The sequence below is a fragment of the Myotis yumanensis genome, unplaced genomic scaffold (assembly GCF_028538775.1).
Source record: "Myotis yumanensis isolate MYYU_CA2020_CCGP unplaced genomic scaffold, mMyoYum1.0.hap1 SCAF_5, whole genome shotgun sequence".
In the NCBI taxonomy this organism is placed as follows: Eukaryota; Metazoa; Chordata; class Mammalia; order Chiroptera; family Vespertilionidae; genus Myotis; species Myotis yumanensis.
Window position 1 is genome coordinate 102,753,705 of NW_027223756.1, and position 25,170 is coordinate 102,778,874.

A 25,170-nucleotide genomic window follows, 5' to 3' on the forward strand; every position below is an offset into this window, starting at 1 on the left:
AAGCAAGCATACCAAATATTCAGCCAGCAAGAACGCCTGGAGATTTTGTCCAGCAAGGAGCCACCCAACAAAAGACAGAATGCCAAACTTCGTGTTGACCAGTTAAAGTATGATGTCCAGCACCTGCAGACTGCTCTCAGAAACTTCCAGCATTGGCGATATGCAAGGGAGCAGCAGGAGAGACAGTGAGAGGAGCTTCTGTCTCGCACCATCATCCCCAACGTGGGATGCGGCGCCCCCTGTGAGGCTGCACTGGCCCCTGCGAGGCTGCGACGGCCCCTGGGAGGCTGAGACGGTCCCTGTGAGGCTGCGATGGCCCCTGTGAGGCTGAGATGGTCCCTGTGAGGCTGAACACAGGGACACGTTGTGGATGGAAATAGCTACATTTTCCATGTGTATGACCCGGCAACAAAAAGTATACACCTATGGATGAGGACAGTGAGGGGGGGGTGGTAAAGGTAGAGGGTAGGTTGGGAACTGGGTGGAGGGGAGCTATGGGGGGAAAAAAGGGGAACTGTAATAATCTGAACAATAAAGATTTATTAAAAAAATGCATTGAGCTAGTGAAAATAAAAATACAGCATATCAAAATTTGTGGCTGGATACAGCTAAAGCAGTGCCAAGAGGGAAGTTTATAGTACTAAAAACACATATATTACAAGAGAAAGAATTCCAATTCATTAAATCCAAATTCTCATCCTAAGAACCTAGAGAAAAATAGCACAATAAGCCCAAAGTAAAAAGAATGAAAACACTAAAGAGCAGAAATCAATGACATTGAAAACAAGAGAAAAATACATTTAAAGCCATTTCTTTGAAAAGATCAATAAAACTGACAAACCTCTATCAAAACTGACAAAGAAAAAGAGAGAAGACAAAATTTACCAATATTAAAAATAAAAGACGACATCCAGAAATTGAACAGAATAAAGGAATACTATGAACAACTCAACATAAATTTATTAACACAGAGAAAATCAACTACTTCCCTGAAAAACACAAACTATCAAAACCCAACTGACAATTTGAATAGCCGTATACCTATTAAAAAAAAAATTCATAATTTAAAAATGACCAGGAAAGAAATCTCCAGGCCCAGATTGTTAAATTGGAAAACTCCACCAAACATTTAACTTCAATTCCACAGAATCTTTTCCAGTAAAGAGATGAGGGACACTTTCAAATTCATTTCATAAAGCTAATATTGCATACAAAAGTCAGTAAAGTATAAAACATTTGTACACCATGACCAAGTTGGACTTATCCAGGAATTCAAGTCTGGTTCTCAATATCTGAAAACAATTACCAGGCTAAAGAAGAAAAATTACATGAGCCCTCACCTGATGCATATTAATAAACATTTGACAAAGGAACAACCATTCATGATTAAAAACTCTCAGAAAAAGAGGAATAGAGAAACTTCCTTAAGTTGAGAAAGAGGACCTACAAAATACCTACTGCTAACATTATACTTAGTAGTGAACACAACAGTTTCTTCCAAGTTGGGGAAAAAGAAGGGATATCTGCTCTCACAACTCTGATTCAACAAACAGAGTGCTAGAAGTTCAAGTCAATGCAATAATGCAAGAAAAGAAATATAAATATATAAATATTTATATATATATATTTTCCTGGCTTGGTGACTCATTTGGTTGAAGCATTACCCCATATACAAAAAGACTGCCATTGGGGTGCATATGGGAGGCAACCTATCCATGTTCCATATCGAAGCTTCTTTCTCTCTCCCTTCTTCTTTCTCTAAAATCAGTTAAAAAACAAACATATTCTTGAGTGAAGGTTAAAACAAAAAGTTTACATATTGTAAAGGAAGAACTAAAGTTGTTCCTACCTGCAGATGACAATTTTTTACATAGAAAATCCCCCCAGCCCAGCCAGTGGTTGAGCATCGACCTATGAACCAGGTGGTCATGCTCTGGTTGCGGGCTCTGTCCCCAGTGTGGACCATGCAGGAGGCAGCCAATCAATGATTCTCTCTCATGATTGATGTTTCTATCTCTCTCCCTTTCCCTTCCTCTCTGAAATCAATAAAAACCTATTTAAAAAAAAGAAAATCTCCCCCAATTAAAACAAATGAACAAAAACTCTACAAAAATATTAAAAAGCAACTCCTACTAGAATACAACATGAAAATGCAAAAAGTCATTGCATTTCTGAGGAGTGAACACATGGACAATAAAATTTTAAATTTTGTATCATCTATAAATACTCAAAAAACAAAACAGAACAAAACCAAACCCACAGAAAACCTCAGGTATAAATATAACGAAACATTTACAGGGCTTTTATATACAAACTAGAGTCCCAGTGCACGAAATTCGTGCATGGGGGGTGGGGGTGGAGGGTGTCCCTCAGCCCAGCCTGTGCCCTCTTATAATCCGGGACCCCTTGGGTAGGGTTCTTAGGCCTGGCCGGTGATCAGGGCTCTCCCCACCTCCCCCCCCGGCCCCACCACCACTGCTTGTCATCTGTGTGGTGCTGTCCTCGCCGCCCCCCCACCCACAGCCGCCTCCCTCTGTGGGCGGCAGGTGTGGGGTACAATCATTTGACTGGCCTGGGCCTCCCTCTGCGGGGCGATCGTTGGCCAGCCCCGCACACCCACCACAGTGTCGCTGGCCAGTGGCCTGGGCCTCTCTCTATGGGGCAAGTGATTGCGGGGTCCTGAGATCGATTGCCCCAAGATCCACTGCCTAGCAGAGGGAGGCCCCGCCCACATGGCTGGAGCTCTGCGATCGATCACTGCGCAGAGGGTGGCCTGGGCCTTCCTCTTTGGGGCAAACGACCAATTGCATCACACCCGCCTTGGCTGGCCTGGCGCCAGTGCGTGTCATAGCATGGTTGTTCTGCTGTTCGGTTTATTTTTGCTTATTACGCTTCTATTATTATAGATTACACAATGGAAAAAAAAAGCAAGAGCTAAATATATGGAGAGACATAGCATGTTCATGAATTGACTCAGCATACTAAAGATGTCAATTCTCCACAATTTGATATACAGGTTTAATAAATTCCAATCCAAATTCCAGGAAACTTTTGTGTAACTACAGACAAGATTATTCTAAGTTATATATCAAGGAGAAACCAAGATGGCGGCATAGGTAAACACCAGAAATTGCTGCCTCGCACAACCACTTCAAAACTACAACTAAAAGACAAAACAGACATCACCCAGAACCACAGGAAGGCTGGAAATTCTACAACTAGAAGGAAAGAGAAAAGCACACTGAGACTCAGAGGAGGTGCGGAAGTAAAGTGCAGAGGTATGGAGGCTCGAGCGCATGTGGAAAGGGCTGGCAACTGAGGACACCATTGTCTTTTTCAATCGGGAGGGAGACACAAGCTCCCGACAGCCCTGACTGGCGGAACTCGAGGGCGACTTTCTCTCAGAGGTGCCTGCAGCAATTACCGTGGGACACTGAGACCCGGGGGCCTCTTAGGGTAGGACTGAGGAGCAGCCATAGCTGTTTGCTCCACCCTGGCCCTGTTGATTCCCTGAGACCCCGCCCCACCCAAGCTGTGCGCAGAGGCTTTTGCATATGAATGGGCTGGCCCTTTGAGATCTAAAATTACCTAACAAACTGCAGCTGGGTCAGACAGACCCAGAACATCCAAAAGAAGGCTCAAGGCCCCACAGCAGCTTGCATTGCTTCACAGCTGGGCCTCATCTGAGCACCTCCAAACCCCAAACAAAGAAGAGGAATCTGCAGATCTCTCCATAGCTCCTGCTGGGTAGCCTCAGGCAGAGGCTAAACTAGCACCTCTTAAGAGATCCAAGAGCCCGTGTACCCAGGGGTCAGAGTGGGACCATCCAGATTACAACTCCTCAGATCCATAAGGGACACACTCAGGGGGCAGACGCAGTGAGCACCAAAGCCCCACTGAAGCAAGTCTTGCCCCATAAGGGTGTCTCCAGCACAGAAGTTCTCCCACCGTAGACACAGCTGATTCTCACAGCCAATTGTCCTGGAGGCCAATTCCTCCCAGTGATACCAACAACAATCAAGGCTTAACTACAACAAGAATGTGCACACAGCCCACAAAGGGGTGCACCAAGAGTGTCTACCTCAGGTAATTGGGGAGGCTGAGCCACTGGGCCCTATAGGACACCCAGTACACAAAGCCACTCTATCAACACAGGGAAGCAGCCAAAATGAGGAGACAAAGAAACAGATCACAAATGACAGAAATGGAGGAAAGCAAACTACTGGATATAGAGTTCAAAACCACGGTTATATGGTTTTTCAAGAATTTTCTAGAAACCGCCGATAAATTTAGTGAGACCCTTGAGGATATGAAAAAGGACCAACTAGAAATTAAGCATACACTGACTGAAATAAAGAATAATATACAGAGATCCAACAGCAGACAAGAGGATCCCAAGAATCAAGTCAAAGATTTGCAATACGAAGAAGCAAAAAATACCCAACCGGAAAAGCAAAAAGAAAAAAGAACCCAAAAATATCAAGGTAGTGTAAGGAGCCTCTGGGACAACTTCAAGCGTACCAACATCCAAATTATAGGGGTGCCAGAAGAAGAGAGAGAGAGAGCAAGATATTGAAAACCTATTTGAAGAAATAATGACAGAAAACTTCCCCTACCTGGTGAAAGAAATAGACTTACAAGTCCAGGAAGCGCAGAGAACCCCAAACAAAAGGAATCCAAAGAGGACCACACCAAGACACATCATAATTAAAATGCCAAGAGCAAAAGACAAAGAGAGACTCTTAAAAGCAGCAAGAGAAAGAAAGTCAGTTACGTACCTACAAGGGAGTACCCATACGATTGTCAGCTGATTTCTCAACAGAAATTTTGCAGGTCAGAAGGGAGTGGCAAGAAATATTCAAAGTGATGAATAGCAAGAACCTACAACCAAGATTACTTTATCCAGCAAAGCTAACATTCAGAATTGAAGGTCAGATAAAGAGCTTCACTGATAAGAAAAAGCTAAAGGAATTCATCACCACCAAACTAATATTATATGAAATGCTAAAAGGTATTCTTTAAGAAGAGGAAGAAGAAGAAAAAGGTAAAGATAAAAATTAAGAACAACAATTACATATCTATCAACAAGTGAATCTAAAAATCAAGTGAATAAAAAATCTGATGAACAGAGTAAACTGGTGAATATAATAGAATCAGGGGCATAGAAAGGGAGTGGACTGACAGTTCTCAGTGGGGAGAGGTGTGAGGGGGGTGTGGGAAGAGACTGGACAAAAATCGTACACCTATGGATGAGGACAGTGGGGGGTGGGGTAAGGGCAGAGGGTGGGGCGGGAACTGGGTGGAGGGGAGTTATGGGGGGAAAAAAGAGGAACAACTGTAATAATCTGAACAATAAATATTTATTTTAAAAAATAAATTATATATCAAAAGGCAAAAGAACTAGAATAGCTAAAACCATTTTGGAAAAGAAGACTGGCCCTAATTGGTTTGGCTCAGTGGACAGAGCACTGGCTTGTGGACCAAAGGGTCCTGTGTTTGATTCCAGTCAAGGGCATGTACCTTGGTTGCAGGCTCCTCCCTGATCTGGGCCCTGGTTGGGGCACGTGCAGGAGGCAACCAATCGATGTGTTTCTCTCACATCGATGTTTCTCTGTCTTTCCCTCTCTTCACTCTCCCTAAAAATCAACGGGGAAAAAAAAATATCCTGAGGTGAGGATTAACAAAAAACATAAAAAGACTATATTCATGCACCATCTATACTAATAAAAGGGTAATATCCTAATTAGAGCAGACGTCTTCTGGACGTCCATCTGGACAAAGCCACAGCAGCTGTGAGGGCTGAGGGCCTAGGGCCAGCGGCAGCACGGGAGAGGTGCCGCTGCAGGAGAGGAGGCTGCACCAACATGGGAGCGGGCGTGGAGGCAGGGCTGCAGCCACGGAAATGGGAATGGCACCACGCCTCCAAAGAGCTGGACAGGGTGCGACCTGCTGTGCCCCAACCTCCCACAGCCCCTCCCCAGCCAGCCTGGTCCCAGAACGCCCCCCACCCACCCTTTGGTGGGTGGGGGGCAGGGCCAGCGCTAAGAAGCGAGGGCCTGCTGGCTGGCAGTGGCAGCAGCGGGGTGATGGGGGCGACGCCTTCCCATTATTGGCCCAGTTGCCTTCTGCAGAGGGAGGCCAGGGAGTGGGCCTAAGCCGCCAGTAGGACATCCCCTGACGGCTCCCAGAGTGTGAAAGGGGGCAGGCCAGGCTGAGGGATCCGCCCCGCCCCCTCCGCAATGCATGAATTTTTGTGCACTGGGCCTCTAGTATATTGATAAGGATCTGTTCTGAGAAATGTGTCCTTAGGCAATTTTGTAATTGTGCAAATATCCTAGAGTGCACTTACACATAGATGGTATAGTCAATCACACACCTAGGCTATATGGTAAACTACTATTGTATATGACGATGTGTTCCATCATCAACAAAAACATTATGTGGAACATGACTATAATGGAGGCATCGTCATAAAAATATTAAAATAATCCTATTTCAAGACATTATTTCAAGACTTTTTACCCTATTTCAAGTTCCAAGTGGCATTCACTGGCAGAAGAATAAACATATAGCTCAGTGGAGCAGAATAGAGAATCCACAAATCGAGCTACACAGGTATGTCCAACTGGTTTTTGAAAGAGGCAAAAGCCAAAGCAAGTCAATGGAGGACAGACTTTTCAACAAATGGCGCTGGAGCAACTAGACATCCACCCACAGGGGTGTGCATGCTCACACACACAACCTTGAACTAAACCTTGCTTCTTTTACGTCAATGCTAACTCAGAATGGATCACAAACTTAAATATGAGAGATAAAACTCAGTACAAAACATAGGAGAAAATCTTTGGGATCTAGAGCTATTCAGAGTTCTTAGGCTTGACACCCAAAGTAGGATCCATAAAAGGAAAAACTGATAAACTAGAGTTCATCAAAATTAAATTTTTGCTATGTAAAAAACCCTATGTTAAACTGTGATTTATGATAAATATACAGGGTGGGACAAAAACAGGTTTGCAGTTGATTGTATGAAAAATAATTCAATAATTAATAAATAATAAAAGAATAAACAGTGTTTCACATACTCACAACTGAAAGCCTACTTTTGCCACACCTTGTCTATTTGGTTTTTCTCCAGTGTTCCTGGCACAGAGCCCCTAAAACTTGAAATTTCCTAAGTAATTCTATAACATTCTATTTCTTTTGCATTAAAGTGACAAAATATTAATCGTTATGGTCAGTATATAAATATACTTTGCTACATTTTATATTTGCGATTATAAAATTTAAAAATAAAAAGGCCAGGCTTACCATAGAAATATGTTAACAGAAAAAGGCATTTAAAGCTCACATTTCCCTAACCTCTAAGACTTAACAAGTCTATCCCACACAGAAAAACTTCCCAAAGCACCATTTATAAAGCTAACATTTATTCAATATGGTTTTATATACATTTATAAACGTATTATTTGCCTTTTTCCATTTTGTTTTTGTGAACATTACTTACTAGTATATGATATACAATAAATGTACAGAAATAAACCTCATTTTATTAACTGTATTTTTAAGAAATAAAGTGTGCAATTTTTGAAGACTTCATTATGTGATATTTTTTAGAGAGACATCAAAATATCAATAGGCTTTACGCACTCTCTGATCCGGGAATTGAACCCACAACCCGGATATGTGCCCTAACTGGGAATCAAACCCGCCACCTTTCAGTGCATGGGATGGACGATACCCAACCAAATGAGCCACACCAGCCAGGGCCATTAAAAGTGACTTTTTAAAAAGAATCAATTATAAAGTAATCTACAAGACTGGTGAAGAATCACTTATTTTGATAAAACATTTGTAGGTATTGACATATTATTAAACCGACTTTTAATATTGCTGGTTTAAAAAAAATTTCCTGCCCTAGCCAGTTTGCTCAGTGGTTAGAGCGTCAGCCTGAGGACTGAAGGGTCCTGGGTTTGATTCCAGTCAAGCGCACATGCCTGGGTTGCGGGCTCGATCCCCAGTAGGGGGCGTGCAGGAGGCAGCTGATCAACGATCCTTTCTCATCATTGATGTTTCTCTCCCCGCCCCCCGCCCCCGAAATCAATAAAAATATATATTTAAAAAAATGTTTCCCCCATAGTTCTTACTGGAGCAATTTCTAATATATTAAGGAAATCCACATAAATCAAGTTTTTAAAAAATACTTTTAAAAATACTTTACTAACAGGTCCAAATTTTCTACTTACTGTTTCCTATACTTTGTGAGAGTCTCCATTTTTTGAGATTTGAACATTTTAAAAAGCTGTTCACAGCATGATGACATAAGAGAAGGATAACCTCAGGAATGTATCACCAGAACAGAGGCGACTGAAACAAAGGCTAGAAAAGCAATGCTAGACTAGGAGTAAAAATAATACAAAGACTAGTTGACAGTTTATAGGTGGACAAGAGAGAAAACTACTCCATGTACTTAAGAAATTGATGAAGTCTGGGCAAGACTTAGCCCATAAATCCCCAGGCAAAAGGGTTCCCTCTTACGGCTTCATTAGATTCAAAGACAGACAGACAGACAGACACACACACACACACACACACACACACACACCCAAAAGAAGCACAAATACGGGAAGTCATACCTTTTAGGCCTAAAGTCTGCAACTGAAACAGTTTCCCCATCTCAAAAGGTAGAACTCGTAACAGGTTGTTATTTAAATGGAGTTCCCTGTTGATATAAAAATTCCAGGAAGTCAGCAGACATATTAACCTTTAACTAACAGCTAAAATCAACAATATGATTTCTAGGAATATAAGCTCCTAAAATTGACAAAATTTCATATTATATTCCAATGTCTAGTACAGTGCTTCTCAAATCCTATGTAGTAAAACACAAAAACCCAAACTTCTACAACCAATACATTTGTAAAATACAGGGAAACAATGAGTTGCTAAATAAATGAAATGGGGGGTGGGTGGGTGGGGAGACCAAAAAAATAGAAGCCCCAATTTTTTAAGGGTATTAGATTCAACAGATATAAAATCTCTCTCACATGTTGTATTAGTTTGCAAACTGGCAGTCTAACCATCCTGAGAGCAGCACTGGTCTAGCACATGTAGAGTCTACTACTATACATGTTTAAGAAAGTGAAAATTATAAAAATGATAAAGCAGTCTAAGATGTGAATTGTTAAAAGAGAATGAAAATGATCATGTAATATCAACTCAAAATAGCTACTGATAGAAAAAAGGTCCTTTAAGTAAATTTGGTTTAGGACAGTGAGCTCGGCGTGTCAGCATTTTGAAAAACCCTAACTTAACTCTGGTGCCGTGTCACATATAGAAATTTTTTGATATTTGCAACCATAGTAAAACAAAGATTTATATTTTTGATATTTATTTTATATATTTAAATGCCCCTTAACAAAGAAAAATCAATCAAAAAAATGAGTTCGCGTGTCACCTCTGACACGCGTGTCATAGGTTCGCCATCACTGGTTTAGGAGAAAGGATCACAGTATATACTCAATAATTAAACCTAAAAAAATATCAAAAGGCTGGACTGAAGACAGCAATAGAGTACAATATGTACCAGTTAGGCTGAGTTGTTTTTTAGTTATTATCTCAAATATCTCTAATCTCAGCCTTGGCAGGTAGGTTTTACAGCAACTTTACAGATGAGGAAACACTCAGTGAGGTTGAGAAACTTGTCCCAAATCACATAAGTTGAAAATGGCCCAGTCAGGATTCCTAACTGAACTCTGTGCAACTCCATATCCCATCCAATCCTACACTCCAAACTATAGCCCCCAATTCAATGCCTAATTCTAGCTTTTCTCAAGTCCAGGCTTTATTACTATCATGCACACATGCCCTGAAATAACCAAAAAGGTTTCACTAACTGGCAATGGTTTCCTGAACCCTGTATTAAATGCCCACAATGTAGTGGGGGAAAAGCACCAGAATTGTCATAGGTGACTGCATATGTGAGATTAACACAGTACCTTCTATTTGTTTACCCACAATTTGTTAAGAAATTTTGACTCAAGAATAAAGTATATTATACAAAACAGCAATAAAACAAATTTTAAACCATGGATTTCTTGATTTATTATTTATTAGTTAACATTCAATTTTCTAAGAAAACCTTATATAAAGGATAGTTATATTTACTTTTGGTCAAATACCATCAAATGAGTATTGTTTCTACTAAGGTAAACACTCTATTTTGTTTTAAGGGGTACACAGTTAGGTACTAAGTTGAATCTGCATACCTGAGTGATACCATGTTTCCGAGTTCTGCTGGTAAACTCCGGATTTTGTTTGAGGACAGGTCCAGATACACCAGATTGTGAAGCCTGGCAATGTCTGAAGGAATACGGGACAGGAAATTGTCACTCAGATGCAAAGCTGTCAGGTGAGTTAGTGACCACAAAGATGAGCTTAAACTTCTTACTCTTCCTGTAAAAACAACAAAAATAGGGGAAAGATTATAGTATTCTCTATAATCTCATAAGCATACAGAATTAAAATAGCAATAAGTAAGTACCTATCAATAATAACCTTAAATATGAATGGATTGAATGTTCTAATCTAAAGATATAGGGTAGCTGAATGGATACAAAACCACAACCCAATTATGTGCTGTCTACAAAAGACACACCTCAGAACATCAAAGACACACAGGAGGAGAATGAAGGGATGGGAAAAAACTTTCCATACAGATGGAAATGAAAAAAAAAAAAAAGGCTGGGTAGCAATACTTGTATCCGACAAAATAGACTTCAAAAATGAAGGCCACCACAAGAGACAACAATGGTCAGTCACTACATAATACTAAAGAGATCAATTGAACAAGAGGATATAGCCCTGATAAACATATGCACCCAATATAGGAGCACCTAATATATAAAAAACTTCCAGAGGACTTTAAGGGAGAGATAGACAACAATACAGTCATAGTAGGGGACTTTAACACCCCGCTGACTTCACTGGATAGATCTTCCAGACAAAAACTTAACAAGGAAACACTGAATCAGATGGATTTAATACACATTTATACAACACTAGAGGCCAAGTGCATGAATTCATGCACATTGAAAGGAAATTAATTAGAAGATATATTTTAGAGGCTGGGGAGGGACCATGGGAGGGCTCCAGGGCATGGCTATGCCAGTCTTGCCCAGTCCCGATCACCTGGACCCCAGCAGCAAGCTAACCTACTGGTCGGAGCATCTGCCCCCTGGTGGTCAGTGCACATCATAGCAACTGGTCCAGTGGTCGACTGCATAGCTGACCCATCGGTTGGACACTTGGTATATTAAGCCTATATATATATCAGGGGGTTGGGGAGCTCCCCCCTGTCATATATATACTAGAGGCCTGGTGCACAAAAATTTGTGCAGGGGGAGGGGGGTGGGGGGGTACCTGAGCCCAGCCTGTGCCCTCTCGCAGTCTGGGCACCCTCAGGAGATAACGACCTGCTGGCTTAGGCCTGCTCCTGGGTGGCAGAGGGCAGGCCCAATCCCTAGGTGCAGCCCCTGGTCAGGCTCAGAGCAGGGCTGATTGGGGAGTTGGGGCGCTGCCCCCTGTCATGCACAGAGCAGGGCGGATTGGGAGGTTGCGATGCAACCCTCAGTCACGCTCAGGGTGGGGCCGATTGGGGGGTTGGGGCACCGCCCCCTGTCACGCACAGAGCAGGGCCCATCAGGGGGGTTGGGGCTCCGTATCCTGTCACGCACAGAGCAGGGCCCATCAGGGGGTTGGGTGCTGCCCCCTGTCATGCACAGAGCAGGGCCGATCAGAGGGTTGGGGAGCTCCCCCCTGTCATGCACAGAGCAGGGCTGATCAGGAGGTTGAGGAGCTCCCCACTGTCACTCACAGAGTAGGGTCAATAGGGGAGTTAGGGCACTGCCCCCTGTCACACACAGAGCAGGGCCGATCAGGGGGTTGGAGCGCCACCACTGTCACACTCAGGGCAGGGCCAATGGGGAGGTTATGGCTCTACCCTGTCACACACAGAGCAGGGCCCGTCGGGGGGTGGGGGGGAGGTTGGGGCGCTGCCCTCTATCACCCACAGAGCAGGGCCGATCAGGGGGTTGGGGCGCCGCCACTGTCACACTCAGGGCAGGGCCGATGGGGAGGTTATGGCTCTACCCCGTCACACACAGAGCAGGGCCCTTGGTGGGGGGGCGGGGGGGCGCCGCCCTCTATCACCCACAGAGCCGCAGGGCGATCAGGGGGTTTGGGCACTGCCCCGTCACGCTGATCCAGTGCCTGGAGGCCTCGTGGCTCCGCTGATCCCAGTGCTGGGAGGCATATTACCCTTTTACTATATAGGATAGAGGCCTGGGGGCCGGCTGGTTTGCCCTGAAGGGTGTCCTGGATCAGGGTGGGGGTCCCCACTGGGGTGCCTGGCCAGCCTGGATGAGGAGATGATGGCTGTTTGCAGCTGGTCACACACCCTTCAGGGTGGGGGTCCCCACTGGGGTGCCTGGCCAGTATGGGTGAGGGGCTGAGGGCTGCTTTCAGGCTGGCGATTGTTGACTGAAGCTCCCAACTGCTCCTTTTTTTTCTCTTTTTTTATTTTATTCTGGGCCAGCTTTAGCTCTGGCTCTAGCTCTGAGGCTTCCGCTGCTGAAAGCAGGTATCTGGTTTGTTTGCATTCTATAATCGAAACAATGTATAACTCCAGCTCTGAGATCCCAGCCGGCTGAAAGCTGGTTTCTGGGGTTTTGTTTAGCTTCTATATTTGTTAGAATGTTTCAAAATGCTAGCTCAGAGGCCGGCAAGGCAGGCGGGGAACATTGGAGTCCTCCTTCACTGAAGCAAGCAAGCCTCATGTTCGCTTCCAGCTGCCTGGCTGCCGGCCGCCATCTGGGCTGACAGTTAATTTGCCTAAGGATATGCTGATTAGCCAATGGGAAGGGTAGCGGTCGTACGCCAATTACCATGTTTCTCTTTTATTAGTGTAGACTAGAGGCCCGGTGCACAAAAATTTGTGCACGGGGTGGGGGGGGGGGGGTGGTGGTCCCTCAGCCCAGCCTATGCCCTCTTGCAGTGTTGGACCCCTCGAAGGATGTTCACCTGCTGGCTTAGGCCCGCTCCCTGGGGGATCGGCCCAAGCTGGCAGTCAGACATCCCTCTGGCAGCCCAGGAGCCCTAGGGGGATGTCCACTTGCCAGCGGGGACCAGGTCTAAGCTGCAGTCAGACATCCTTAGCACTGCTGAGGAGGCGGGAGAGGCTCCCGCCATCACTAATGTGCTGGCAGCTATCAGCCTGGCTTGTGGCTGAGCAGAGCTCCCCCTGTGGGAGTGCAATGACCACCAGGAGGCAGCTCCTGCATTGAGCATCTGCCTCCTGGTGGTCAGTGTGTGTCATAGTGACCAGTCATTCCCAGTCGTTCTGCTATTAGGGTCAATTTGCATATTACCCTTTTATTATATAGGATAGATTTCACATTCCAGAGATGGAAATTCATAGTACTACAGGCCTACCTCAAAACAAAAAAACAAACAAACAAGAAAAATCAACAATAGATTATTTAAGCCTACAACATAAAGAATTAGAAAGAGAACATCATGAAAAACCTAGAACAGTGGTGGCGAACCTTTTGAGCTCGGCGTGTCAGCATTTTGAAAAACCCTAACTTAACTCTGATGCTGTGTCACATATAGAAATTTTTTGATATTTGCAACCATAGTAAAACAAAGATTTATATTTTTGATATTTATTATATATATTTAAATGCCATTTAACAAAGAAAAATCAACCAAAAAAATGAGTTCGCGAGTCACCTCTGACACGCGTGTCATAGGTTCACCATCACTGACCTAGAATAAGTAGAAGGAAGGAAAGAATAAAGGTTAGAGTAGAAATAAATGACAGAAACTAAAAAAAAAAATACCCCGCCCCCCCCCCCCCAACAAAAAAATCAATGAAACCAAGAGCTGGTTCTTTGCAAGGATAAACAAAATTGATGAACTGTTATCCAGACTCAACAAGAAACAAAAGAGAAGACCCAAATAAATAAAAAATCATGAACAAAAGCGGAGAAGTAACCACTGACACCATGGAAATACAAAGGATTGTAAGGAAATACTATATGCCAAACAGATGGACAATGTGGATGAAATGGACAAGTTCCTAGAAAAATACAATCTCCCAAAACCAAATCAGGAAGAATCAGAAAACCTGAATAGGTCAATAACAACTGATGAAATAGAAGTAGTAATCAAAAAACTCTCAGTAAACAAAATCCCAGGTCTGGATGGCTTCATGGGAGTTTTACCAAACATTCAAAGAAGAACTAACACCTATACTCCTCAAACAATTCCAAAAAAATCCAAAAGGAGGGAACACTTCCAAGCTCTTTTTATGAGGCCAGCATTACCTTAATTCCAAAACCAGATAAAGACACTACAAAGAAAGAGAATTACAGGCCAATATCCCTGATGAACATAGATGCTAAAATCCTCAACAAAATTCTAGCAAATCAGATCTAGCATTACATTAGAAAGATCATACACCATGACCAAGTGGGATTTATTCCAGGAATGTTGGGCTGATACAATATTTGCAAATCAATAAACGTGATACATCACATAAACAAATTTAAAGACAAAATCACATGATCATATCAATAGATGCAGAAAAAGGATTCAACAAAATCCAACACCCATTTTTCATAAAAACGCTCAGCAAAATGGGAATAGAGGGAGCATATCTCAACACGATAAAGGCCATATATGACAAACCTACAGCCAACATCAGATTCCATGGGCAAAAACTAAAATAATTTCCCCTAAGAACAGGAACATGGCAGGGCTGTCTGCTTTCACCACTCTTATTTAACATAGCACTGGAAGTCCAAGCCATAGAGATCAGACAAGAAGAAATAAAAGGCATCCAAATTGGAATGGAGGAAGTAAAACTCTCATTATTTCCAGATGACATGATATTGTACATAGAAAACTCTAAAAACTCCAGCAAAATACTATTAGATTTAATAAATGAATTTGTCAATGTAGCAGGAAACAAAATCAACACCCAAAAATCTATGGCTGTTTTATATACTACTAATGATTTTCAGAAAGAGAAACAGAACAAGCAATCCCATTTACCATTGCAACAAAAATATTAAAATACTTAGGAATAAACTTAACCCAGGAGGCAAAAGACCTGTATTCGGAAATCCACAGGATGTTGAAAAAAGAGATAGAAGATATAAACAAGTGGAAGAATATACCATGTTCATTGATTGGTAGAATCAACATCATTAAAATGTCCATACTACCCAAGGCAATCTACAGATTCAATGTAATCCCTACTACATTGAATAGCATAGTTCACAGAGCTAGAACAAATACTTCAAAAATTTATATGGAACCAAAAAAGACCCCAAATAGCCGCAGGAATCATGAGAAAGAAGAACAAAGTTGGAGGAATCACAATATCAGATTTCAAGTTATACTACAAAGCCACTGTAATGAAAGCAGCCTGGTACTGGCACAAGAACAGGCATATAGATCAACAGAACAGAACAGAGAACGCAGAAATCGACCCAAGCCATTACATTTAATTAATATTTAACAACAGAGGCAAGAGCATATAATGGAGTTAAGTCAGTCTCTTCAATAAATGGTGTGGGGGAAAATTGGACAGATACAAACAAATCAAACTTGACCACCAACTTACAACATACACAAGAATAAACTAAAAATGGATAAAAGACTTAAATGTAAGTCGTGAAATCATAAAAACCCTAGAAGAAACCATAGGCACCCAAATCTCAGACATCCCTCATAGCAATATGTTTACTGATACAGCTCCTAGGGCAGTGATGGCGAACCTTTTGAACTCGGCGTGTCAGCATTTTGAAAAACCCTTACTTAACTCTGGTCACATATAGAACTTTTTTGATATTTGCAACCATAGTGAAACAAAGATTTATACTTTTGATATTTATTTTATATATTTAAATGCCATTTAACAAAGAAAAATCAACCAAAAAAATGAGTTCGCGTGTCACCTCTGACACGCGTGTCATAGGTTTGCCATCACTGTCCTAGGGCAATAGAAACTAATAAGAAAATAAACAAATGGGACTACATCAAAATAAAAGGCTTCTGCACAGCAAAGGAAACCATCAAGAAAGTAATGATACATCTGATAAAGGGTAAATATCCAAAATATATAAGGAAGTCATACAATTTAATAGAAAAGGCAAACAATCCAATTAAAAAATGGGCAAAGGACCTAACTAGACACTTCTCCAAAGTGGACATACAGATGGCCAAGAGACATATGAAAAAATACTCAGTCACTCATCATCAGAGAGCTGCAAATTAAAACGACCATGAGATATCACTTCACATCTGTCAGAATGGCTACCATCAACAAATCAACAAATGACAAATGCTGGCAAAGATGTGGAGAAAAGGGAACCCTAGTACACTGCTGGTGGGAATGCAAACTGGTGCAGCCATTATGGAAAACAGTATAGAATTTCCTCAAAAAAATTAAATATGGAACTGCTATTTGACCCAGTGATCCCACTTCTAGGAATATATACTAAGAAACCTGAAAGACCAATAGAAAAGAATGTATGCACCCCTATGGTCATAGAGAACAATTTACAATAGCTAACATCTGGAAACAACCCAAGTGCCCATCAGTTGATGAATGGATAAAAAAGTTCTGATATATTTTTATCATGGAATACTATGCAGCAGTAAAAAGGAAGAATCTCTTACCCTATAAATAGCATGGAGGGACCTGGATAATATGCTAAATGATATAAGTCAGTCAGAGAAAGACAAGTATCACATGATTTCACACATATGTGGAATCTAAATAACAAAATAAACTAATGAATGGAGTGGATCCAGAGACATGGAAGGATGGAACAGAGTGCAGAACCTTAGAGTGAAGGCAGGGGAGGGTGGGTAGGCAGGAGGTAATCAATCAAGGACCTTGTATGCATGGCTCATGGACCAAGACAACGGGGTGGTGAAGGCCCGGGACAGAGGTGAATTGGAGGGGGCCAATGGGGGAAATAGGGGACATATGTAATATTTTCAACAATAAAGAATTATTTACAAAATAATAAGAAATAAAAATAAAGATCAGGAGAGGTAAACCAATCTCTATGGCTACAGAAGAGGGAGTTTGAATTTACTCACTCATTAGGCTAACAAGGGAAGAATATTATTATCACTACAGGCCCAGTGCACGAAATTTGTTCACAGGGGGCCGCGGGGGAGGGGGGGTGGCGGGGTCCCTTCAGCCCGGCCTGCACCCTCTCCAATCCAGGACATCCCTCTCACAATCCGGGGCTGCTGGCTCCTAACCGCTCGCCTGCCTGCCGGCCTGATCACCCCTAACCACCTCAGCCTGCGCGCCTGATTGCTCCCTAACTGCTCCCTCCCACCCCCTGCCAGCCTGACTGCCCCCTACCTGCTGGCCTGATCATCCCCTAACTGCCCCGCCCTGCTGGCCTGATCGCCCCCTAACTGCCCTCCCCTGCCGGCCTGATTGCCCCCAATCGCCTCTGCCTTGGCCCCCGCTGCCGTGGCTTTGTCCAGAAGCTGTCTGGTCTAATTAGCATATTACCCTTTTATTAGTATAGATTATTTTCAATTTCATTCCAGTATAACATTTTTCTACCTAGACCTGGCAGTTATAGTTTGTGTATTAGTTATTTATACTGGTAAACTCCCTTCTTCTCACTCACTAATATGCTGTAAGCTCCAGTGTGAGAGGGACTGTGAGTTTTCATTTATATATCTCCAAATGCCTAGTACAGCACCTGGCAAAATATCGCACACATAGCACATGTATGTTTGCTGCATTACATTAAAAAAAATATCAAGGACAGAAAGAAGAGGAAAATTTCTCTGTACTATTTCTGAGAAGTATAGGGAAGGAACATTAGGCCAACATTAAAACAAAACTTCTTTAGCACTGGTTGCTTCAGAAGTAATGTCCCTTCACCTTTGAAGTATTAAAAAAAAATGCTGCATGTCCACTGGCAAGGATGCTGGGGATATCCTCTGTGGATCTAGGAGCTCACATTTTCTCGGAAAATGTCTATGAAGCACTAAAGGTAGAAAGGAACTTTGAGATCTACTTGAAATTTGTAAGATTCTGTTTCTGAACAGGACTGTCCTCAGAGACTCGGATTTAAAAAGGCAAGTGAAGAAAGTGAGGAGAAACGAATCTATCCTAGAACTTATACTAGAACAAGCAGGTCCAACCCCACTGGAAATCTGTAATTTGATAATGCAAAAGCTCAATCCTACTCTATCAGAGAATTAAGTACCAGAACAAACCTTTGCACATGAGGCATTTCACATGTGTTATCATTTCATCCTTGATATTATTCCAATTTTATAAAAGGACATGGGTACTGAGAGCATAAACAATGAATGGGCCCTAGTCGGTTTGGCTCAGTGGATAGAGCGTCAGCCTGCAAGACTGAAGGGTCCCAGGCTTGACTCTGGCCAAGGGCGCAAGCCCGGGTTGCGGGCTTGATCCCCAGTAGGGGTCGTGCAGGAGGTACCCAGTTGATGATTCTCTCTCATCACTGATGTTTCTCTCTCTCTCTCTCTCTCTCTTTCCCTTCCTCTCTGAAATTAATAAATATATTAAACACACACACACACACACTGAATGAATTTTGAACTTTGACTCAAAACCATGTTCTTCCCACTGGACCTTCCTGCTTCCAAGATAAATTAGTGCTGGTAAAATACAACATTGCTACTTTTATGGACTGGCATAAAAAACTTAATTTTCTACCCATAACTTAATTTCCATACCATAAATTTATGCTTGCATGTCTGTCTTACCACTTATTTCAAGTTCTGCCCAATGTGATTTCTTTCCATTTGCTGCTTCCTCAGTGGACATAATTGTGTACATCTTCCGAGGGTCAGGGGGCTCGTATTTTTCTTTGGGCATGCCTGTTGAATTAAGAAAAGAAACCAATCAGTACTATGAAGAATCAAATAACTGAAAAGAACATCTTTTTAAAAAAATAGACACCCATATTATAATCTCTAAATAACATTTCCCATCAGGAGCTCCTTGAAGAAATGGAGGATTGAACAAGTTAACTGTAAAAAAACATTTCTGAGAACCAGACAAATTTAAAAAACTAAATATAAGTTGATATCAAAGGACTATTGTTCATTTTGCTTGTGGGTTTTTTTTTTTTTTTTAATCCTTACCTGTTATAGACACATTCTGAAATATTTAAGTGGAATGAAATTTCACTCTTGTGCATAGTCCCTCAAACTTCCGCCCAGTTTTACTTCACTTTCTTCATTTGGATGAACCATAACCCACTTTAACCAACTCTCTGCCTGCACAGCTAAACATAGCTAGAGAAAAACTTACCATCATGTTACTTTATAGTAGAGAGCCAGTCAGCAATCATTTCCCTCAGATAAACTCATTACATGGACCAGAATTTACACTGTAAATTCTCCTAGCCCCTTCTTCTATTTGACTTCTCCAAATCTCCAACACTCATCCCTCTATCTTCCTGCTCTTTTATTTTCTCATTAAGACAGAAAACCAGAAGAGGCCTTTGTATGAACTCTGACCTATGCCCATCTACTCTCTTTTACTAGGGACAAAGTGCCTGCCCTCTTGGCACTTTATTCTACCCCATCACCTTGCCTACAAGGACATTTCTTGGCAATTTGCTCCAATGTCAAATTTTCTCTCCACATCAGAACTTTATCTTCTATACATATACATGGCACATTTTCTTCTACTAAAAAAAAAAGTCTTAACCTTATTTCTCCCTCCAGTTTTCACACTTTTTTCTCTCATCCTCTTTACAAGCAAAAATCCTCAAGAATGTGTATGTTATCAGTCTCCTAGTCTTCTCCCAGTTAAACCCATCCAAATCAGTACATGCTTTTAACATTCCATCAAAAACTGCCAAGAAGAAAACCAGGGACCTCACATGGTTATATCCAAAGTTCGTTTCTCAGACCTTTTACTTATTCTCTGATCAATACGTGATGTAGATAATCACTCCCTCCTAGAAACATGTCTTTCACTTGGTTTCGAGGATATCTTTTCTCTTGGTTTTGCTCTTAATCTCTCTAGATTTATTCTTTTGTTAGTTTTTTCTACAGAATTGGAATTAACTCCACTTTATCAACAGAAACCTGAAGCTCAAAAAGGTTTAAGCAATTTATCAAGTGCTATAAGACTGGGAAGGTAACAGAATCAGGCTTTGAATATATCCAACTAAAAATTAAAGCTACTGTTTAAGTGAAATAACCCAATCACAAAAATTTCACTAATATGAGGTACTCAGAATAGTCAAAATCAGAGGCAAAAAGTAGAATGGAAGTTGCCAGGGACTGGGGAAAGAATGGGAAATAATTGTTGATTGGGAGACTTTCAGTTTTACAAGAAGAGTTATGGAGATGGCAATGGTTACACAATATTATGAATGTGATAACACTGAACACCACACTTAAAAATGTATTTAAAATGGTAAATTTTAAAAAATATGTTTTTATTGATTTTAGAAAAATAGGAAAGGGGTGGGAGAGAAACATCAATGTCAGAGAGAAACATCAAGGGGTTGCCTCCTGTATGCACCCTGACAGGGGACCAAACTTGCAACCTGAGCATGTGCCCTGACCAGGAATTGAACTGGTGACCTTTCAGTACACGGGATGACACTCAACCACCTGAACCACACTGGCCAGGACTAAAATGGTAAATCTTATGTTAAGTAAATTTTCCCACAATAAAAATACTGGAAAAAAGTTAAAGTTACTTTCTTTATGCTATGCTACCTCCCTACTGATGGGACGTAGTGCTATTTTTCAAACACAGAAATGGCTTTGTGTAGTGAAAACACAGAAAAAAGAAAGTTATCCCAAAAAGCTGTTTGAACAAAGAATATAAATGGTCAGAAGAATCATCTGCACAAGAAACAGCACATCTATTTCTTTGTTTTGTTAAATATTGATTTAAAAACTATCTTTGTATATTTTAAGTTCTTCAGGATAGAAAAACAACTGACTTTATAGCCTGATACAAAATACTTAACACTGAACTATACTGTTAAGAACTGTTACCATTCTGTCTAGAGGACATTCTGGCAAAGCAAGTGCCCTTTCTGAATGATATGGATATACCAGCAATAACCTAGAAAACATAAAATGTTGTGTAAGACTACCAGAATTGATAACATCCTTTAAGATCATCCAAATGCCATTATTCTGATCAGAGTCTATTTAAAAAACAATCATTTGATCTTTATGGGCTTATCCAAATAGAATTTAATAATGAAGAAATTGCTCTGTAGAGCTGAGGTTAGTATTTCGGTCCTATTATTAACCACTCTTACTTCTTAGTGAAAGTTCAGAAGTCTGATTTACCAGTCTCATATAAGCTTAATGTAAACCAATATTAACAGTTTGATCACACCTCTAAGAATCAATAAAAGTGTATTGAACTAAGATATCTGAAAACCAGGCTCGGGACTTGGGGGTCATTCCATCATAATCATGATTTCTGCTGTGGCAGCCAACCACTCCCTTTCTTTGTTTTTCATAACGTGACATGAGTTGTCTTAAAATTTAAGAGACGGGCCATTACTCTAAACTTGAAAGCAGTAAGGTCTTCTATATTTCCCAAATCCCAGAGTGAGGAAAAAAGAATACATTAGAATAAAAAAAATGGTAACAAACTATAGACAGTCAAGCTCTTTCAAGGAGCAGCAAGAGAAGCACAACCTCACCCATTTTCTGGGAGTCCAATAAAACTCAGCATTGGAGACTAGGTAGAGAAAGGATGTAAGAATACATATAATTTAAGATTTTCCCCATGACTTTGAAATCGACAAAGCAGATCTTCCTCTCTAAAAAATACAGTACATCAGCCCTGACTGGTTTGGCTCAGTGGATAGAGCATCGGCTTGCGGACTGAGGGGTCTCAGGTTCGATTCCGGTCAGGGGCATGTATTTTGGTTGCGGGCACATCCCCAGTAGGGGGTGTGCAGGAGGAGGCTGATCGATGTTTCTCTCTCATCGATGTTTCTATTTCTAACTCTCTATCCCTCTCCCTTCCTCTCTGTAAAAAATCAATAAAATATATTTTTAAAAAAATTCAGTACATCACTGTATTTAAAAAAAAAAGATGGAAAGGTTTCTAAAATAGATTTGAAAACTGTTGAGGTGAATTACAAGAGACTCTTAAAAAAATAGCTAGGCCAAGGGAGCCAAGATGGCTGCTAATGGGAGAGCAGGCTGCAAGATAGTGTGTGAGCGCAAGAACGAAAGGAGAGTGCATGGACGTGCGGGGAGTGTCTGTATTTGTGAGTGAGGGACAGCTATATTCCAAGGGACTGTTGGGAACTGGTGGACAGGGCTCCCCTGTCCGGGCAGCCTCTACTGCTGCTGAAATCTCTCCCGGAGCGCCGGCTCTGCCACAGAGACCGTGCCATCTTGAAGGCGAGACTGGCTGTGATCGGAAGCCCACAGATACCTATCTCCTAGGACCATTCAACCACAACGCCCAGGGACCAGCTGCCTCGGCTGCGAACCCACGAACACCGGGACTCCAGACTCCCCGATTGCGGGCACCTAAAATGTCTGTCCAGAGGGAGACAAAGTGGCAACGAATGTGAGGACGGGCCCTGCGCCTTCTCCCAGAGCAGACAGAAGGAACAGCTGAGCCCTAACTGGTTTGGCTCAGCGGATAGAGCGCCGGCCTGCAGACTGAAGGGTCCCGGGTTCGATTCCGGTCAAGGGCATGTACCTTGGTTGCAGGCACATCCCCAGTAGGGGGTGTGCAGGAGGCAGCTGATCGATGCTTCTCTCTCATCGACGTTTCTAACTTTCTATCCCTCTCCCTCTCCCTTCCTCTCTGTAAAAAATCAATAAAATATATTTTTTTTAAAAAAGAAAAAGGAAAAGAAAAAAGAAGGAAGAGCTGAATTGAACAACACCCACCCGGAATTGGCAAATTAAACACAGCTGGTGAGGCAATCCATGGACGGAAAGGACAGATATCACCTAGAGCAGTGGTTCTCAACCTTGGCTGCACATTAGAATCACCTGGGAATCTTTTTAAAATCTTGTTTTAAAAAATATATTTTATTGATTTTTTTACAGAGAGGAAGGGAGAGAGATAGAGAGTTAGAAATATCGATGAGAGAGAAACACCGATCAGCTGCCTCCTGCACATCTCCTACTGGGGAAGTGCCCGCAACCCAGGTACATGCCCTTGACTGGAATCGAACCTGGGACCTTTCAGTCCGCAGGCCGACGCTCTATCCACTGAGCCAAACCGGTTTCGGCTAAAATCTTGATTTCTGGGCCTCATCCTCCAGAAATTCTGTTTCTTTGTTATGAGGTGAGGCCACAACATTAGTAACACGAAAAGAAACAACATCCGCACAATAGGGGTACCAGAAGGAGAGGAAACTGAGCAAGGAATAGAAAACCTGTTTGAAGAAATAATAACAGAAAACTTGCCTGATATAGGGAAGAAAAACTCACACAAGTCCAAGAAGCTCACAGAGTCTGAAAAAAGATGAACCCCCAAAGACCGAGACCAAGACACATTATAATTAAACTAGAGGCCCGGTGCATGAAAATTCATGCACTAGAGGGGGGTCCCTCAGCCCGGCCTGCCCCCTGTCTCACAGTCCAGGAGCTCTCAGGGGAAGGCAATGCCCCCATCACACCTCTGCTGCTGCCACTGCCGGGAGCACAAGCCTCGGGCAGCCCTGGGCAGCTGGGCAGCCACCATCCGTGGCTTGCCTGCACTTTGGGCCGGCTCTGGGCAGCTGGGGGCTGAGGGGACTGGGGGACTCTGGTACTGTTACTGTCACAAGAAAAGACATATAGATCAATGGAACCAAACAGATAACCCAGAAATCGACCCAAGCCATTATGCTCAATTAATATTTGACAATGGAGGCAAGAGCATACAATGGAGTCAAAACAGTCTCTTTAATAAATGGTGCTGGGAAATTTGGTCAGATACATGCAAAAAAATGAAACTAGATCATCAACTTACACCATACACAAAAACAAACTCAAAATGGCTAAAGGACTTGAATGTAAGACAGGAAACCATAAAAATCCTACAAGACTCCATAGGCAGCAAAACAAAAGACATATGTCATAGCAATATCTTTATAGACACAGCTCCTAGGGCAGGGGTGGGCAACCTTTTTGTGAGTGCGTGCCAAAACCAGCAAAATCTCTGACTCAAAATTCTTCTGCGTGCCAACACTAATTTTTTTGAGAACATGTTACGCCTCCTTGATATCTCTTAAGGTGTACGTATGTGGAGAATCTTGAAGAAGTAATAAAATTCATTTGAGCGACAAAAACACAGTCTATGATGATGAAAAATACATTTATTTTTTAATCTATACATATACACTGATAGTCCGACAGAAAACTTTATGACTCCGTTTGATATTATCAGTGGGACTTTTGTTGCTGCATCACTGATGACAGAGATTTTACATCAGGTTTATATTTCATGACCTTCAGAGATATGCACTAGCTACTGCTTTCATCCGTCAGGCTACTCCTATTACGAGACTTAACAAAATTCATCACTGAGAACAAAGATTCACAAGCGTATGTGGATGAAACCAAAACACTGGTCGAATCTAGGAAGGCAGGGAGAGTTAAGGCAGAGGCATAGAAATTGCTCTTCCCCTCTCTCATCAATCCATGTCTATGGTCTTTAAGATAACTTGTTATGTAAAATTATTTATTTATCTAAGATACACCTACACTGAATTTATCTGAAAAATAAAAAAGTCGATATTAAGAAAAAATTGTAAATGGAAGATTATAAGAGAGGGTTTTTCGCGTGCCAGCAAAAGTTACCGGTGTGCCATGTTTGGCACGCGTGCCAGGGGTTGCCCACCCCTGTCCTAGGGCAATGGAGACTAAGGAGAAAATAAACAAATGGGACTATATCAAAATAAAAAGCTTCTTCACAGCAAAAAAAACCATCAACAAAACAACAAGAAAGCCCACTGTTTTTTTTTTTTTTTTACAAAACATATTTGCCAATGATATTTCCGATAGGGGTTTAATCTCCAAAATTTACAGAGAACTCATACAACTTAACAAAAGGAAGATAAATGATCCAATCAAAATATGGGCAAA

The 25,170-nt window shown here is 41.9% G+C and overlaps 1 protein-coding gene across 3 annotated transcripts in view; it reads right to left on the bottom strand.

The window, feature by feature from the left end:
• Positions 1–25,170, bottom strand: part of CNOT6 (CCR4-NOT transcription complex subunit 6) — a 68,525-nt gene that overhangs the window by 20,834 nt on the left and 22,521 nt on the right. For all 3 annotated transcript variants that reach the window (XR_011471593.1, XM_070416789.1, XM_070416788.1), the window contains exons 2-4: positions 18,844–18,957; positions 10,266–10,452; positions 8,634–8,719 (exon numbers count right to left, since the gene is read on the bottom strand). Coding sequence is in view for 2 of the 3 variants with exons in the window: in XM_070416789.1 (XP_070272890.1) it covers positions 8,634–8,719; positions 10,266–10,452; positions 18,844–18,955 (385 nt within the window). In the remaining variant the exon portion in view is untranslated. The remainder of the gene's footprint in view (positions 1–8,633; positions 8,720–10,265; positions 10,453–18,843; positions 18,958–25,170) is intronic.